General features: G+C 34.0%; 1 protein-coding gene and 1 long non-coding RNA gene across 2 annotated transcripts; both read left to right on the forward strand.

The window, feature by feature from the left end:
* Window positions 1-1999: 1999 nt before the first annotated feature.
* LOC144349567 (uncharacterized) lies at window positions 2000-2597 on the forward strand. Its single transcript, XR_013420011.1, has 2 exons — window positions 2000-2075; window positions 2490-2597. It is a non-coding gene; the product is annotated as an uncharacterized LOC144349567 (long non-coding RNA).
* Window positions 2598-3174: 577 nt separating this feature from the next.
* Window positions 3175-13951, forward strand: LOC144349565 (uncharacterized). The gene is made up of 11 exons (XM_078008119.1): window positions 3175-3470; window positions 3976-4150; window positions 4881-5046; window positions 5879-6033; window positions 6611-6715; window positions 7978-8133; window positions 9700-9800; window positions 11527-11702; window positions 12175-12342; window positions 13011-13096; window positions 13805-13951. Exons 1-11 carry the CDS (start codon window positions 3175-3177, stop codon window positions 13949-13951), a joined length of 1731 nt encoding a protein of 576 aa, XP_077864245.1.
* Window positions 13952-19842: the final 5891 nt, after the last annotated feature.

Consider the following 19842-nt stretch of genomic DNA (forward strand, 5'->3'; position numbering starts at 1 on the left):
TTTACGAGTTTCTGACATTTTCAGATTTCGAAAGCTTTAGCTGTTGCTCAGATCAACGAGTGAAAACTGAGACGTTACCAAACTATAATTTGGTATTTTTTTAGGTGATTGGAAGGTATGGAAAGAGTCACCGGCGGTAATTGGTGCAAGTCGCGCCCAGTCAAACCTCACACTTGTGATTTCCATTAGAAGAGCGCATTGGATTATGGGAAAATCAATGTTTATCAACACAAATTTCGCACATGCGCAGCGTGACGACCACCGCCTTTTTAACATTGTATGCATTACACGCACTCTTCGAGATGTACATCCGACATTAAAATGATAAACACAGTATTGTTGTAAAAGAACAAACAAGTCAATCATTATACATCGATTTTTAATACAGATTCCATATTTTACAACAATTTTATGGTTCAAGTACTTTTTTGTTCTCACAGAGCAGCCACGGCTTATAATTTTTGAACATCGCTATTACATAAATTTACACATTAATTGTAATTAGCCATTCCGTATATAGGTGACGGTATAATACATGTAGCTATTTCACAGTGTATTTGAGTATTAGTGACAGATGAGTGTCAACATGTTTTCAGAAACTCTCCATTGGCTTTTACAATTATTGAAATAGTGTTTAATCATATAAGTTGTGTTACATATACATAATTTCTGTCCAGCTATTCCCCACGTGTATACATTTAAGCAATTAGGCAAGACGTTTATACTTAAAACAGCACAACTTTCTTTCCGAAGTGGGGTTAATAGTTCGATTGAGCCACACTTTTGACCAATCAACTTCTGTGATACTAAAGCCTGGTACTAAAGAGCCTCTCCTATTTATGTATTAATAAGGATCATATGTCGAATTTCACGTTTAAAAGGAAGCAATACTAATCTCGTGTGAACATACTAATCTCGTGTGAACATCTTTCATAGTATCGGGATTGTCCATAGGGGACCCGCATAATCTCAGGAATTGCACCAAGTGCTCATGAGTAATTTAAATTCCAAAATTCTGCCTCCATTCACTAAGTGAACTAATGCTCACCTTTTCGCCATCTTATCAATCCCCAAAAGCAATAATTGGTAAAACAGATACATATTTTGGTATGATAAGTTCTGGGGTAAAGAAAGCTATTCATAAGGAATGTAAATGTTTCATATTATCTGTGACATTCATTTGCGGTCTGAGTTTATTGAGGATAGATTATTACTGAAACAGGTTATATGAATATGTAGTAGAACCAAACGGTTGTTGAAATCTCACCGTTGGGGGCAGTATTAGCAATATTCGTTCACTGATATATTTATTTATTCATCATGCGAATACTGCTAACTGCCGAAACTTTTTACTGTATACCAAAATGCAAAAAAATGAACTTTGGGGGCGCTAGTTTGATATCAAGCATGGGCCATGAGTTGTTTGTGAAACATTGTTACAAAAAGTTCACATTTATACATTTATGACAAAAGAGAAACACGATTTGGGCGTTGAAATTATTTTATTGTGGAGTTCCTGACAAATCTTACTGAACATAATCGTTTTTGTACAGAACAGCAGAGCCCAAAAATCGCTGCTAAAATAAGATAATGTGGTCTTGAGTGATTACAAAAATAATGTTTGATTTTATGTACGTTTTCATAGTGATGATCATAATAATCAATGGGAGGTGTCATAAGCAATACTATAAAGTGGGAGTGTAATTAACCGTGCGTTTATGACTAGTATCTAGTAAAAAAAACTTAATTTTTGACCATGTGTCATATTTTTCACCTACGATACCGACCAAAAATATCCTTGACATAGAAAATAATAATAACATGCCCCCAAAACAGACACATAATGTTGTACACAAGTTTTCTCCGCACCTACATTTTCATTGTAAGAATGGAGAAAATGAGTAATGAGAAAATGAGTACCTATGGTTGAAAAGACAATAGTTGGAAGAAGTATAGTTCAGTACCGTTGGTGGCGCTCTTATAACATGTAACAAATGTTTGGAGTCTACAGTCTGCTTCAGTCGGCGCAGATCATTTGTGTATATTAGAGACTCTAGGAGCACATTTTGTGAGAGGTATTTACAATGCGACAATGACGTTGTTCGTGGTAGATGCTACAGATTAATTCTGAACATGACTAGTACGATAAATATATTTTACATGTACATGGTTTTGACCGTGACTGAATGGATGTGCCATTGATTTTTTGGCGGCTTCGCACAAAGTTGAAACGCAGGCATCACTCAGGGGATTGGCCCTTACGCAAAAAGAGTTGAGAATTGTTTTAAGATCGGCAGAAATCTCAAATATATCAGTCAGACTGAAAAGATTGACCATACATATATTAGGTCTTTAGTTTTAGGCAAATTGTGCGACCCTTTGGGTGCATTTCTGGACGCACGAAGGCGAAGCGCGTCAAGGTCATATCACCTGTTTGACTGCAGTAATACTTGCCTATGATACATCAGATGCTTATTTTTTCTTCATAGCACTTTAACCTCACCCAGTATTATTAAACATCAAAGTTGGATCGTACACTAAGACACATAACGGGGTGCATTGCAAATATAATGCTGACAAGACAAAAGAAAAGAAAAGGTAACAATAAACGTATGTACTGATATTCATATAACAAATATATTATCAGCTTCATTTGTATTCATTTCAACTTGTATTCTCAACCAACAGCACTAGAGGATGGTCTTTGTAGTGCTGTATTAGAGTCAAATGAGTCAAAGAAATGCAGACAGTCCAAAGAAAATTCTTCTGAAACTACTGAATCAACACAATGCACTCAACATACAAATGTAGTGGTAAGAATAATCAGGTCTAGTCAGTCTTTTAGTTTCACAATCTGAAAAAGAAGCCTACATATTGTTGGTGTACCACAAGGGTATATTTTGCTATTTTGAACATTATTTTAACAATGTATCAAAATTATTCTGAAACTTAGTCCCAACTATTGCAATTTATGAACATCAAACCTACAACTAACCCTAACCCTGATTTTTTCCAGATTATAGAATTACACTAGTGTGTTATTTGTGTTCTTATGACAAGACTACCAAGCACCCTTGTACTTTAGTTTCTGTAAAGCATAGCAGTCGTCCTGCTTTGATACTGAATTGAACAAATGTTTATGTGAGAGGGAAAAATCAACTTCAATAAAAAAAAATGAGCTTGTGTGTTATACTTGACATTCTTATATATCAGATTGAGAAAGACACATGGGTTCAATGTGAGCATAACTCGTGTCTGAAATGGAGAAGAATTTCACAACAAGAAGCTGAACAATTAACAGATAACAGAAAATGGTACTGTAGTATGAACAAAGATAAACAGCATAACAGCTGTGGTTGCCAAGAAGAGAGATGTAAAGAGAACTCATTCCTCAAGTATGGTTATAAATATGTATACAGTCAACTACCGATAGGATCTTTAGTATGGGCTAAGATGCAAGGTCATGTCAAGTAAGTTTTTTTATCGCATTTGAGTAAACTGTTGATGAAAGCCTTCACTGTAATGTAGAAAAGTAGTTATAATGGTGCATTTGACATTGTGCAGTGCTTATATAGATTACATGTAAACAAACAATATGTTTTACCTGCCATGGCGTGGCATGGGAGATGACACACTATGTGATGACTGGGGCTTCCAAATGACACAACCAGAAATAGTGATTTTTGATGCATCATTGACGCAAACAAAAAAAATACATATACTTTCTCTAAAAAATAGTTTTGGTATCAACAAAACATATCAATTGAATGAAGGCATGAAATGAATGATTTAAATGTACATGAATGGCACCATGTGTCACATAAAGTTTTCTAAAAAATCAATAGCTGACAAAAGGGGGAGACGCCCAACTATCATGCACTTGACAAATCAGATGAAAGAAAATCGCAAGCCACTGTTTTTTAAAGGGCATACTGCTGTGTCATATGCTAATCTTTGTCTTTCTTCCCTGTTAAGGTGGCCAGCAATTCTTTCTCCTGATCCTGTGAGCAATTCTTATCATAGCACTGATGATGATGGTGATGTACTCTGGTATCATGTTGAGTTTCTTGGTAAACCACACTCTCATTATTGGGTTAAATACCATAATGTAGAGATATATGGTGATGTCAGGACACCACTCTTCACACAGGCAAGTGCACACATTTAACACCAACATTTTTGGGGCTGCAGTTTGTATTTATTTATGTATTTTCTTTAATTGAACATAATTTCACAAAGTCTACAAGTTCCTGATAAAATTTGTTGAAAAAATACTTTTAAATAATACTTTTATTCTGTGAAAGTAGAGTTTGGTATTCAAAAGGCTAAAGGGCTAACATGATAAATTAAATAAAAAAAATAATTGAGGTGATTTTTGTTCAGCTCACCAATTTATTCAACCTTTAAAGAAAAGGTTTGGTTTGGGTCACACCAATGTGTTGGTTATATAGAGATAACCAAACTCAGATAACATTTCAAGTTAATGTTGAGTGCTTTATTTGTCTCAACATAAATACCATCTGAGTGTTAATTAGAGTTCATGTTCAATATATTGATACAAATGTGAAGTCCATAGGAGTGTAGAGTAGACATTTCAACAATGTCACATGTTAAGCCTTACCTTGGTCATTTGTCAACAAATGTTGAGCTCCATCTGTGTTGCTTAGAGATGATAATCCAACATTTTTTGACAAAGGATGATGCATTAATTAAAGTTGATGTTCAGTATGTTGTCAAATGTTGAGAGAATTAATTCTTGATGAATTAATATAATAAGCTCCATCAAAGTTTGGTTAGAGTTGATATTCAATATGTTGATAAATGTTCAATACAACAAATGCTAATTAAATTAAAGAATGTTTGTTTATGTTTCTCAGCAGAAACCGAAGAAAAAAACAAAGCACTCTCTTGTTAAACCTGCAGTTTCATATATCAGAAGAAAAGCTTTTGATATTGCAGTTGGAGAAGCTCACACCCTGATTTCAATATCATGTACTGAACGACTTAAGCATTGTATTTTCAAGTACAAGGAAGAAGGAAATAGAGGTAGAGCAAAACTAGAATTAACATATTCTTATACATCTTTTAGATTTAGTGGTTATATTTATGTAAACTTCTGGTTCATTAAATTACTGCCCACCCATTTGCCAGACATAGGTTATTTTCCAGCGTGGTAAAAAATAGAACATAAATGATCAGGAAAAAATTTGGAAAATGTAATTGTTTTTAAATAATATTATTGAATAATGTTGAGCACCATTTTTCCACAGATAATCCTTGTAATGTTAAAAATTCATCAGAATCAAGCATGCATTTCTAAACCAGATCTTGGTCATGTATGTATAAATTTCATTAAAACTTTATACATATCTTGGAGCTTAATGGACATTGTTTTGTTTTTGAGATCAGATTTAAAATGGCAGACTGGTGGCCATTTTGTTTTAATGAATGTGGTGCCAAGGCTGTATCTCTTGAATGTCTTCACTGATCATGTTCAAACCTTATATACATATATCATACGTCTTGTCGCACACATCAGATTTAAGATAGCCATTTTAATGTTAGAAATTCATCAAAATCAAGGACTTCTTCCATTTCGAACCCAGATCTTGATCAACAGCTATTGTGCATCTTAGCATGTACATTGAATATGTACATAACTGGACCATAATTTATTTTTTCAAATCAGAATAAAAATAGCTGAAGGCAAATGTTGTTCCAAAGCCATTGACTTAATGCCAATCAAACTTTACAACTACATTATATTATTTGTTTCACATGCTGATTCAAATTGTCTGACTCATTTCAGTTTTGTATATGATTGAACTAACAGGGACTTTGTCATGTGATGATGTGTTTCTGCTTGTGATTATTACAGATATGTATGAGTTTGGGGAAAATGATGAAGTAGCTGCTGTGGATGTGAAAAGGGAGAAAACTGTAAAGAAGCATTGTGAAAAGAGAAATGTCAAGATAAAGAAGCATGAGGTGGTTGGTAGAGATACCCAACAGGTTATCCAGCCATTAGTCAAGGTAATAATATCTGTGTTCAGTTGTACCCTATGACATTTCACTAACTGAGTAAATATAAATCTCATACTATACGACACATGTACACATGTATCATGTAGCCATACAAAATAGTATTCAATTGATAGTACTAACCAATACCAAAAGGTTTTCCAGATTACCTTTGATTCATTATAATCTCAGAGCCAGACTACCTGAAAGAATAGGTTTTTTATTACATAAATATGTTTTACTAGTGGATGTATAAACAAATTTCAGTTTACATAGAGTTTGGTTTACTGTCCTGTCAACCACTGCACTGAGTCTCAAATTCAGTAGTATTCTAGTCAACTTGTTAATATCAATGTTTAATGTATTAATGTGATTTTTGACTCCCAGAATACAATATTCCTTATAATTTTTTTGTCTAAGATTTCAAAACTTGATTTTGAACAAAACTCAGAAGGTCTAACAAATTTACAATGGAAGTTAATGTACCATGTCAGCCTGTGATTATCTAAGTATTTGCCATATATCATTAGTTCTACAACAAAAGTTCAGTGTTTAATAGTTGAATAATATTTATAAGCTTATTATACAGGATTTGAATACTGATGCTGTACCAGTCAAAAAACTATCATGGAGTCCAGTGTTGTCGTCTTTGTTGAACCGTTCAAAGGAAGAAAAGTTCACAGCGGATGTACAGGTAAAGACATTTCTTGGTTTTTGTGCTAATTTTAGCCATGTTTTGTTTTGTTTATTATTAATTAGTAGATAAATAAACAAGTAAATATGCCCAGATTTTTGAAAAATCCAGGCTGGTGAGCCAGCAACTGGCTGTTCTGAGTTCAATAATGTATGTGATTAGAGAAGGGATCTGTGCTATTCAATTTGGAGATTGATAATCTCAATAGTTTTTATTTGAATATGTGGATGGATTGATGGTATATGCCCAATAAGTAAACTGTTAAAACTCTAAATAAATGAGAAATCAAAGTTGATGTAAATATTTAATCAGTTACAGTGGCAAGAGCTGTAATTTACAAACATGGTTATGGTTTTCAGCTTGTATGGTTCTAAAGTGTTCTTATATGCACTACACGATTGAATTGTATTTGAAAAATGTTTGCTGCTTACTCTAGTGCCCAGATATATATGGTGCTATCAAGTTTTCTATCCTGTTCAATCATTAGAAATATATATCCATTATGTCACTCTAAGCTGAGAGCTGACTTCTCAGAGTAGAGTGAACCAAGTGAATATTGTTCACCAAATCTGGGAGGAGAATAATTCACTTGAGATGAGCACTTGTAACTGATGTTTATTACTCAACTACTAGGTCTGGGACTGAGCCCAAGTCCCAAAGGGATGTTCCATACAATGTACCGGTATCAATATTATTATGCAAATGACTAAACTTATGTCATAGCCTCAAATCATCACATGCATTTCACAAGTATGAAAACTTGTTTTCAGAAACTTTGAAATAGACTTGAAAATACCCAACAATAATAAATTTAAATATACAACTATTAACACCAGTTAACAAGCAATTCTATAGAACAATATAGCTGTGCTGCAGAAGCTGGATAAACTAAATATTTAGTACACAATATTTAGGTGATAGTAAAGCACCAAGCTGCACACAGCACATCTCATTTTATTCATATCTAACTGCCATGCTCTTGACAAACCATCTGCATTGCCATTTTCAACATCTTTCCTATCACAGTCACATTGTGTATAATACTTGTTGATTATTGCCAAAATTCCTGAAATATTCTTGATTGCACCAAAAATAATAACATAACATAAGTCTACTATGTTGGAATAAAATTTGATTTCATTTGAGTGATAGGTGGCGCTCTCCCAGTTTTCACTGATTTTATGCTTAGTTTAATAGTTTCTACATAGCATTTGGGTAAGGTTTTCATATTGGAATTTCCACTGTTTATTAATTTAATTTAGGCTTTACAAAATCAAGATCACGAGTTCTCAAATACTCTTACACACTTTATGGAGACAAGAGGTATGCCAATTAAAAGACTGCCTAATTGGCAAGGTGTACCAGTCAGCTTGTATCAACTGTACATGCAAGTAAAAGAAATGGGCGGTTACCATAGGGTAGGTGATCACACTGTTTGTTGTTCACAAATCATGTTACAATTACAGTAAACCACTTTTTCAAGAGTCAGTCAGAGAAAATTGGTATCTCAAGAAATTATCAATGAAACAAGCTTGGTACATGAATGCTCTGGGACAATGCAAGAACCTGATTAGTTTTGGATTGAAATCTGTGTATATTAATTATCTAATTGTCATAAATTAGCCCATTTTTAGCTCCGCTGTCGACTTTGTCGAGCGAAGCCTATCATAGAGTGATTGTCCGTCGTCCGTGTCAATGTTTTACTTTTTCGACTTCTTCTTGAAAACTACAAGCCTGAATGCTTTGATACTTGGTGTATATGTACCTTGGGTAGACCTCTCTCAGATTTGTTCATTTCATGATGATATCTTCAATTCTCTAATTTTGGTGAATATTTTTGTCATTTTTGGTAAAAAGTGATATTTTCGACTTCTTGTTAAAAACCGCAAGTCCAATTGCTTTGATATTAAATATATAGGTACTACATGTGGATCTATCTCAGATTTGCTCATTTTGTAATGATATCTTCAATTCTCTAATTTTGGTGAATATTTTTGTCATTTTTGGTAAAAAGTGATATTTACGACTTCTTGTTAAAAACCACAAGTCCAATTTCTTTGATATTGCATATATAGGTACTACATGTGGACCCCTCTCAGATTTGTTCATTTTGTAATGATATCTTCAATTCTCTAATTTTGGTGAATATTTTTGTATATTTTTGGTAAAAAGTGATATTTTCAAATTCTTGTTAAAAACTGCAAGTCCAATTGCTTTGATATTACATATATAGGTTCTACATGTGGACCTCTCTCAGATTTGTTCATTTTGTAATGATATCTTTAATTCTCTAATTTTGGTGAATATTTTTGTCCTTTTTGGTAAAAAGTGATATTTTTGACTTCTTGTTAAAAACCACAAGTCCAATTGCTTTGATATTACATATATAGGTACTACATGTGGACCACTCTCAAATTTGTTCATTTCATGATGATATCTTCAATTCTCTAATTTTGATGAATATTTTTGTCATTTTTGGTAAAAAGTGATATTTTCGACTTCTTGTTAAAAACCACAATCATTTATGGTGAAAAATGATATTTTTGAGTTCTTGTTGAAAACAACAAGTCCCATTGCATTGATACTATGCATATTGTTCATTTTCTAATGATATGTTCTGTTTTTTAATTGAAATGTGCATTGCTAACAGCGGAGCTATCTCTGCTTTTCCACAGATATCCCAAATACCACTCATAAAATTTCAATGAAATTTCTCAATGGTAATCCATAGATGTGATAATAGTTCAAGGTTGAAACCATACTTATTAATTACCTCATATAAATAAATTATTCAAATTTTGTTGTTCACAGATTGAATTTCAATAATATTGTACATATGTAAATAATTTAGACATATTTATATTGCAAAGTCTCTCTAAAGTGTTTAACAGTTTGGCTAAAATATTAAAAGCAACATTCTGAGGAAATACCCACTGTATTTGCTCAAAAATAAATATTGACATTTAAATGTTGGTATTATTTAGGTATGTGTTATCCCAGGTGGATGGTCCATTATATACAGAGAAGCAACTGGTATTTGTAAAGCGGGTTCTGGTGCCACTACTGCCAAAAATTATTATCAAAGGTAAGTGACATCCTCAAGTAACTGAATAATAATGAAACTATTATTATTACCTACTTCCTTCATATAAAGACCACCTGCCTGTAGTGACTAGTGCCCTTTTAATGCCAGTGAAATAAATAAACATGTGTATAAATGCCAAAATGATGCCGGAAGATGATTACAAGTTTGTACATTGAAATATTAAAATTAATCAAACAAGCATATTTTTTATTTATTAGTTCCTGTTCGAGCGAAGTTCGAAAACGGGGACTTATTATTCGGTCTCCGTCCGTCCGTCCATCCGGAGTCATATTTCATAATCTTTTGGACCGATTCCGTTCATTTTTTGCATGTGCCTAGTACTTTATGTAGGACATATGCACATGCAGAGGTTTAGCGATTCAATTCAAAATGGCTGAATGGCAGCCATCTTATTTTTTGAAAATGTCGTATTTTGGACATACTTTGTCAGTTTTCATTCAAATTTGGTAAATAGATCATACATGTTAGGATACATGCCCTCCGACCATCCGTACGGAGTCATATTTCAGAATCCTTTGGACCGATTCCGTTCATTCTTTGCATGTGCCTAGTACTTTATGTGGGACATATGCACATGCAGTGGTTTAACAATTTGATTCAAAATGGCCATCTTGTTTTTTGAAAATGTCGTTTTTTGGACATGCTTTGTCAGTTTTCATTCAAACTTGGTACATAGATTATACATGTTAGGATACATGTTCATGACAATTTCTCTCGCAATTGAATCAAGGACGGCCGATTGACAGCCATCTGACTTTTTGGCCTTACTACTAAATTTCCAAGATTTATGTACCATTTTCATTCGTGTTTGGCACATACATCCTACATGTCAGTTTTTTCATAATCAGATCAAAGATGACCGAATAACAGCTGTTTTTATTTTTGGCCATATTACTATATCTCTGTCATAGATAAATGGTAATGCAATTTTAGTGCCTCATTCCGATCCTCAGACTTGCATTTTCTCAAACATACTTTAAACAATTTTAGCAAGTGCAATAACATAGGCATGCATCTCAATTTGTTTTACTTTCACTTGTGATCTATGTTTTGTTTGCTACCGTATGTTTTAAACCGGAGGGGTCGTCACGCAACACATGTTCGAATTTGATGTAAATAAACAGTCTGTTGTATACGCCACTTGAGACTCAAGTTTCAAGGACACACTTGCTCGACAACCCCTCCGCTTTAATATAACGAGCACAAAGAGAAATTTCAAAAATGTAACAGAGACTGTGTCATTTTCAATGACTTGTTCTCCATCTCTCGACAAGTTGCACCTTAAACTGTGAAATATTTTAATATTTGTATTCACTAACAATATAATAATATTCACTGGATAAAGACATCCTGTCTATAAAGTACAGTATCTTAATTGGTCCCTATATACAGGTTGGACACATTCCTATTTCAGTGATATAGCTTTAAATCCAATATTATGTTATGGTAGTTTTCTTTTACAAAAATCCTGGAGGCATACCAAGCAGTCGAGTTGCAAGGTACACTATTGAGTCACTGTAACCAAATTTCATAACAATCACTCAAAGCTAAAGTAGAGAAGTGGCGGAAATAAACAAATAAACACGCAAGGCATGAATACAGACCAATCTAGCATTGCATTTCGAATGGCCAGCAAACAAAGGCTGTCAAAACATAACCTTCTTGGCAAATCACTTCTTTTATTTATGTCATATTTTACTAATAGAAACATACTGCCATATGAGCTGTACAAAGGTGGGAAAAATTATGAAATAGTTACAACACAGAAGACTGAGAATTCTTACACTGCAGCCACAGCATCTACAAGTATATCACTTCCATCAAACACAGTTATGCAGTTATCAACACTACATTGTGACTATTCAGGTAATATTGTATACCACTTTTATTTCAATTTCAATTGATAGTTTTTTTAGAAAAGGGTTTTCTCTAGAAAAAAATAACAAGAGGGAGCACACACAGGCAATTCAATATTTAACTGGTCTAGCATGTTCTTTGTGTATAGCAGTATTGTCAAATAGATGTATATTATCACTTGTACAGTTGTTTGCATGAAACTAGTTTTTTAATTATACTGTACATTTTAATTAGTGAATTTCTTTTACCATGTTTTGTGGCTTAAAATTAGCCAATTTGCATACCAATCACTGATTAAAATATTTATTTTCATGAAGATAGGCTACCCAAATGGATTAAGACTTTGTATATGCATATTACTTGTACTACTGTCTGATAATACTAGGCATACTAAGTGATTGTTTTTATCTTTTTTGATATCAGTTCAACCTTTTTTGTGTTGATGAGAAACATTCAGTATGTAGTGATGTATGTCGTTCATTTTTGTTACATTTAGTCGGTGTGAAAGAAAAGCCTATTCCTTATGAATTGAACCTTGATGACGAAGACGCCATGAACGACATGAAAGAAATTGAAAACATGCTCTCAAATTTTGACACTGACAGAGTTTCTCCAATTGGAGGCACCAATCAGTTTGACAGAGTTACAGAAGTAATTTCAACTGGTAAATTCTATTTTTGTGTTTATCAACTCAATGATAGTTGGCTGTATATTGATAATCTAATATAGTGTATTTACATTACATGTGCATTCTATACTGGAAGCAGTATTTCACAGAGTCAACAGCTCTCTTTGACACTGACAGTACAGAGGGGGTAGTTGCCCCCTCGAAAAAATGTTGGGGGCGTCGCCCCTCCAAAATCAAGCTGAAGCCTTTTGAGTCGTCAAAATTTGCCCCTCAAAATGCAGGAAATAGCGTTTCAGAAGGTCTATATTTCAAGATTTTTGAGAGGGAGCATGCCCCGGACCCCCTAGTAAGGTTGCAACTTTGGTGCAAGGTTGGTGCAGTGAGCAGATCTTGCCCCCTCATGCATAATTGTGTGCCGCCGCCTCTGCAGTATAATATTCAAATTACTGGATGAATTTAGCTGTACTCATTACTCTTATGTATATATTCTCACAATAATGTGAACGTTTTGTTTTGTTATTGTTAGTTTTGGACTTTACTCAAGATTCCATTGGTACGTTCCAAATAACAAATTCTATTTATCTATCTATTCTCACAATATATCTGCTTTTGTATCTTGTAGATGAAAACTGGAAAAAAAAAAGATCTCACTATATCAGATCTGTCCTAATATTTACATAATGTGTGCATATTTATATTTTCAGTACCAAATACAACTCCAGAAATAATGAAGTTAAAGTTTTATTCTAACTTCTACAACAGTGATTCATCTCAGGAAAATAAATCTCAGGTTAGTTATAAATTCATCAGTATGATTGTATGTGATGCTGAGAGTATGTCCCAAATCACAAACACAAATTTATACTCCAAAATGTGTCGACATTTAATTTGTTTTCTGGGATACAGCAAGTCAGTCTGTGGCTGAGGGTGGCTAAGTGAATTTCTAATGTTTTCTAGATTCAAACATTTTGATGTGATTTCAATTAATAAATTGACAATAAGCAATCACTATTTTAAGTTTAGCTGTGGTTCTCAAAGTTATACCTGTGGTGGCGACATCTCCTTTATCGTTACTTGAATTTTGAAATGAACAACAAAATTCAACAAGAACCAACAAGAATTTATGCTAGTGAGTCACTGGTCTATTACAATGCTTACACGTAATATAATAAGATATGTTCCAGTATCCTAGCCGTCCTTCTAGTATAAACTATAAACAAAGCAAACACCAAAGTGTTTAGCCATCTTGCTAACTGACTCTTCAAATAATTCTCAGAAAGTATGTAAGATTTTAGTACGTTACATTTTCATCAATCCTATTGCTTATTTTCAACCAAAAATGAAATGTACATTCAGTAAATGGGACAAAGATAAATTATTAATAATAATATAATAATAAAATAAAAATATATTACAAAATCTGTTGCAGTTGAGATGCTGTTCAATCTATTAGTGAATATTTATCAATTGTATACTAAAATATATTGTTTACTCACAGAGAATGGATTTACAGCGTGTACCAGATTCTGATGACACACCAATCTCTGCTGAAACAGACAGCTACCTCAAAGAAATGCAGAACATGGCGAATGAGATAGACTTACTGAATGAAGACACATCACAGAAATGGATTACTTTAAAATAGCCAGTGTATTGTATTTATAACATGCATAGTAATGCACAACATTTCAGGCATATTACAAGCCTAATGCCAATTCATTTTTGACTCCCATGTGCGAAGCACAAAATGGGAGTCTTTGCAGTTAGTGTGTCTGTATGTGTGTATGTGTGTATGTGGGTATGTGTGTATGTGGGTATGTGTGTGTGTATGTGTGTATGTGTGTGTGTATGTGTGTATGTGTGTCCGACTGTTCCACTGCTATCTCAAGAACCATACATCGGTTTTTGATGAAACTTGGTGCATAGATGCTCTGGGCCAATGCGCAGATTTGATTAGGTTTTGGTAAAAATCCATGCTCGTTAATTACCTAATTTGCATGATAATTAGCTAATTTTTAGCTGTTCTATGACTGTTCCACTGATATCTAAAGAACCACTCATTGGATTCTGATGAAACTTGGTACATAGATGCTCTGAACATATGCGCAGATTTGATTAATTTTTGGTAAAAATCCGTGCATATTAATTACCTAATTTGCATGATAATTAGCTATTTTTTAGTGGTTCCATGACTGTTCCACTGATATCTAAACAACCACTCATTGGATTTTGATGAAACTTGGTACATAGATGCTCTGAACTAATGCTAGGTTTTGATTAGTTTTTGGTAATAATCCGTGGATACTAATTACCTAATTTGCATAATGATTAGTCAATTTTCGGTTTTTCCACTGATATCTCAAGTACTAATCATCACATTTTAATGAAACTTGGTACATAGATGTCATACGACACTGCACAGACCTGATAGTTTTTATGGTAATATCAGTACATATTAATTACCTAATTTGCATAATTAATTAATTTTCAGCATTTGATATAAGTAGTTAGCATTACATTTCAATGAAACTTGGTACTTACATACTCAAGGACTATGCAGAGATTGATTGTTTTCGATAAATATTTGTGCATATTAATCACCTAATTTGCATAATTAGTTAATTTTCAGCTTTTCCATGGGTATCTCAAGTACTAATCATCGCATTTCAATGAAACTTGGTACATAGATCCTTTAGGACTATGCAGAGACCTGATTAGTTTTAGGGTAAATAATTGTGCATATTAATTACCTAATTTGCATAATTAATTTTCAGCTTTTCTACTGATATCTAAAGTACTAATCATCACATTTCAATGAATCTAGAATTATGCAGACCCAATTAGTTTCCGGTAAATATTTGTGCATATTAATCACCTAATTTGCATAATTAACCAACTTTCACACTGATATCTCAGGTACTAAACATCACATATCAATGAATGTACATGGATGCTGTAGGACAATAGACAGACCTGAATAATTGTGGGTTAAAATCTGTACATATTAATTACCTAATTTGCATAATTAACCAATTTTAAGCTTTCACACTGATATCTAAAGCACCGTAAAAACTCCAAAATTTCGACAGGTTTTAAATAATTGGTGTTAGAAATGTGACGTGTTTTTAGAGTCAAAATTAAGGTGCATTTTCGGACGGTCGAATTTTTCAGAATAGAAATCAGCAAATGAAAAAATGGGGATGATAGACAGTGTGCTTCATTAGTTTTTAAAAAATGCAATGTCCGTCAATTGACGTAAACTTCCTCATGTTTCACGGTAAAAGCAAAGGTCGTGGCCGAGTTGTAACTCAAAATCTAAACAAAGTCATCAATCAGTGAGTATTATGACAAGCAAAACAAAACATCAAGACGCGGAGAAGAGGTCAGCACAAAACTAATAGGTCAAAAGACAAAGCTGTCTCGCACTACCTAGGAAAACTTGCGAATGTTCGAAGTACAGGTACCCATTGGACAAAAGATACATGGAAGTTTAGCAAACTATCTCCCCGACCCAGTGAAATGTATCCGGTTAGAATCAAAGCTCACGTGTCCCTTATTTGAGGGACCAAATTCTGCCGTAAATTCGCCCTTGGATTAAAAAATTAAATGGGATTTAAGAAAATAAAATTGGACTTTTAAGGTGTATTTTGGCGTCATTTTTCGGACATTTCAATCAATCCTGCCGGCTAAAATAGAGTAAGTTTTACCGTAGTCATTGACGTCTGTCTATTCAAGAGTACACGTGTATGATTTTTATCGTGACTAGCGTGAGCGGGTAAGCTTCCTTTCGAGAATGAGCTGTTATCACTGTGAACAATGTTAAATTATTCTTCAGATGACCAGTTCATTTTTTAAAAACAACTAATTTTTTTATTTAAAAAAAATCATGCCGTTTTCGCATCAAAATCCAAGCCAAAATATCGTACTACAACATCAATCTCTTCCACATTGCGTTCAATAACATTAACATATTTAAATAAGCTATGGTAATTTGAACACGTTGGCATCATCCAGCTTTTTGATTGGTTAATTAGCGATTTGACCTATTTGACCTAAGAGAACATGGCGGATATCCTACAGCATCAAACGTTTATACGAGACCGGAATCATTCGCTTACGATGAAACTAAGTTGACTTTTATTTGTATTTCATAACCATTCAACAAATTTATTTTGTGTACATTATTATAATCACTACTGAGTACAGTAATAATCAACAATTCAGAAACGCAGCATGCCGAGATTTTTGTGTTCGTTTTTATTTGAAACTTCGTTTATTTAGAATATATTTTCGTTACCAATAAAATAAAAATCTCTCAGTCAATCAGAAACCCGGATTCATGCCTTCGAGGAAGGTCCCGTTTGAACGCTCACATCGTTTTTTTTTTCGTTTGGGGGAAAACTAAAACTGGTCGCAATTTTCGAATAAGAATGAGTCGGAAATTTTTACTGGAGTCGAAAATTTGGAGGTAAATAAAACACCGAAACCCGGCAAATAAATAGGCGGACGAATTTTTAGAGGGGTCGAAATTTTGGAGTTTTCACGGTACTAATTATTCCATTTCAATGAAACTTAGTACAAAGATGCTCTAGGACAATGTACAAACCTAATTAGTTTGGGGTAAAAATCTGTTCATATTAATTCCCTAATAAGCATAATAATTCATAATTTTTTGGTTCTAATCACATTTCAATTAAACTTGGAGACATAGATTTTCTGTTACATTGCGCAGACCTCATTAGTTTTACACTCAAATCTGGTCATATTAATTTTCTGATTTGCATAATTAGTTTTCAGCTAAGTAATTTCGAATTATATTTAATGTGTCTCCAATACTCTCAGCACATGGGAGTTCTTTCTAAGCTTTCTTTGATTATTATTTATGTTAAAGGGCGGTGGTCGTCGCGCCGCATCCTGTTCATTATGGGGCTCGTAGCGATATACCCAACTCTTGTAAAATACGTCGTTTGTTTACATGCAAAACACACAGTGCACAACCTCTTTCGGCACCGTCCAGTCGGGATTTCTTTCGCGGTCACGCTAGTTGTCGCGATCACGCTAAAAAGGCCAAATTGACAATTAATTATATTTTTTTTTTTTGTAAAACAAAAAAGAAGTCCCGACTTTGCCAGTCTACTCCTGTGATTGCTCTTATAGGCGGAGGGAAAACATTCATATACATGTACTTATAGGTGCAGGCTGGTGATAGTGGCTCAGAGTATGTTGAATAAAGCATGGAATAATGATAAATATTGTTGCTATAATTGTTGATGAAAATCAGGGTTACGTTTATTCAAGTTAATGACGCAATGGATTATGTTTTGAATAATGTAACAGCTAGCCCTTTTGAGTTTAAGTACTAACGTTGGTATAAATACCAATTTTACACGTAAATAGTCAGTAATAGGTGGATAAAAATATAGATGGAATTAATCTATAGAGACATTTCCAACTGTGTTTCGAGAGGAGAAACTGGGAAATAATTAAAAGCAGAATGTTCAGTCGGTGTTTGTACGTACGCGTGATATATTTGATGTAAGCCTTAGTAAATGCATGTTTATGCTAGCATTGGACATGGCACCAGGTTATGATGGTACGGCCAGAATTTTGAAAATATTGTCCACCATTATTTATTTACAGATCCCTGATCAGTGGGCAAAAGTTGTTTGCACCAAAAAAGTTCGAAAAAAAAGACGCCTGCAACTATCGCAGATAAGACATTTACTATTACTTATTACTGTGACAGAATGATTTTCTTTTGCAGAATTCACATCTGGTCTGACATTTAATACCCCTAAAAATCAGTGTACATATGTTTTTGCGCTAGGGGATATTGAGTGTCACTGTTGTCTTTTTTTAGGAATAAAGTTCAAGTGCATAGAGTACATGCAGTGTATATTTGTGGAGATGTCATTTATATACATACACGTTTCAATCAAATGAAAGAAGTTCTCGCAATAATAGACCCGCTATACTGATACACAATATTGTATTGCATGTAACATGTCATTTTAAAGTGTAACTGAATTGGGACAATTGACTTTTTTTGTGTGCAAAATTTATTTATAAAAACATTATGAAAAAAAATCAAGTGAAAAATGTACATAAATTAAGTAAACGATCAATAATAATGTTCTGGATAAGGACACGCCCACGTTCAGTTTCTTGGTCGACTCAGAGCGAGGCTCCAACTAGAGTACCTAATTAGCATACAAGGGTACTTTGTGACGTCACGGGGGGAACTTGTCATCGTCTCACAATGGCCGCTATACGTATGCAGTGCTCGGAAAGCGACACGGAATCTATGTTATCGTCTGACGAGAGTTATGAAATCGAAGAGTATGATGACAATGAGAGATGTCACGATTTTGTTTTAGAGTGCCAGGGACAAATTGGCCCATACAGGTTTTAACCTGCAAGAAAAGTACGCGATGTGGGTGATCGTGTACCTTCCCAAAATGACCGTGACACAGAGTTTGAACATCGTGACCGGCTTGGTTTCCAGTTTCTGTCTTTTGTTCATCCAAATTCTAAACACATATCAGTGTGCAATTTTCAGTTTCTTGATCTTCTGAAGAAATCATGTAAAGACACAAAGTACGTGAACGGTGAATGCGTCCAGTGCTTACATTTTCCAATCGCCATTTTGTGTTTTGTTGTTGTTGTTCCACGATCGATCTAGTTATTTCGACTCTGGCATAATAACATGAATACATTCTAAACTTTTCAAGCAAATTAATATTCATATTCTACATGGAAAATATTATTCTTCTGGTTATTTACACAGTTATTCCCGAAACCCAAATAATTCATAACGAATCCAGATGGTGGATCAACAAATGATTCGGGCGTAAAATGGACACTGCAAATAACGGTATATGGAGAAGGTCCATCCCAATGTTTCCTGGTGTTCTTGACGGCTTTGGTCCACTGATGTCATAAATTCGAATCTTTTGGGAACCCATAAAGACTTACGCGATCGCCGTGTGTGTTACTACACCCGCCAACAACACAGCGTTTCCCCATGAAAACGATCGTGGTAACTCGTTGTATATGATGGTAACTCGTAAGAATTCTCGATCTTGGTAACTCGTTGTATATGTTTACGAAACGCGTGCGTATGGAAAATGATAAACAATCCTGTCTGCTAGCTAGCTCATGCTTTATGCTCCCGTTGGTGGCGCCATTTCGGTTACACTCGTAATGCCGAAAAAACTCGAAGGTGATGGGAGAGGGGGGCGTGGCGCGATTTCGGAATATCATTGACTGTTTACCCAATTTTTATACCCTTTTCACTTGATTTTTTTTCATAATGTTGTTTATAAATAAATTTTGCACACAAAAAAAGTCAATTGTCCCAATTCAGTTACACTTTAATATGATGTGAAAAAAATCTGTATTTATACTCTGAATGGTTCTACTGTATTTACTCTATTAGAAGTGCATCTCCAATAAAAGCTCACTTAGCGCAACAGTTACATGTATGATACAAAATTGAAACATTCCGTAATTTTAACCATATTATATTCGCTTGCA

The sequence above is a fragment of the Saccoglossus kowalevskii genome, chromosome 7 (genome assembly GCF_978046115.1).
Source record: "Saccoglossus kowalevskii chromosome 7, keSacKowa6.1, whole genome shotgun sequence".
In the NCBI taxonomy this organism is placed as follows: domain Eukaryota; kingdom Metazoa; phylum Hemichordata; class Enteropneusta; family Harrimaniidae; genus Saccoglossus; species Saccoglossus kowalevskii.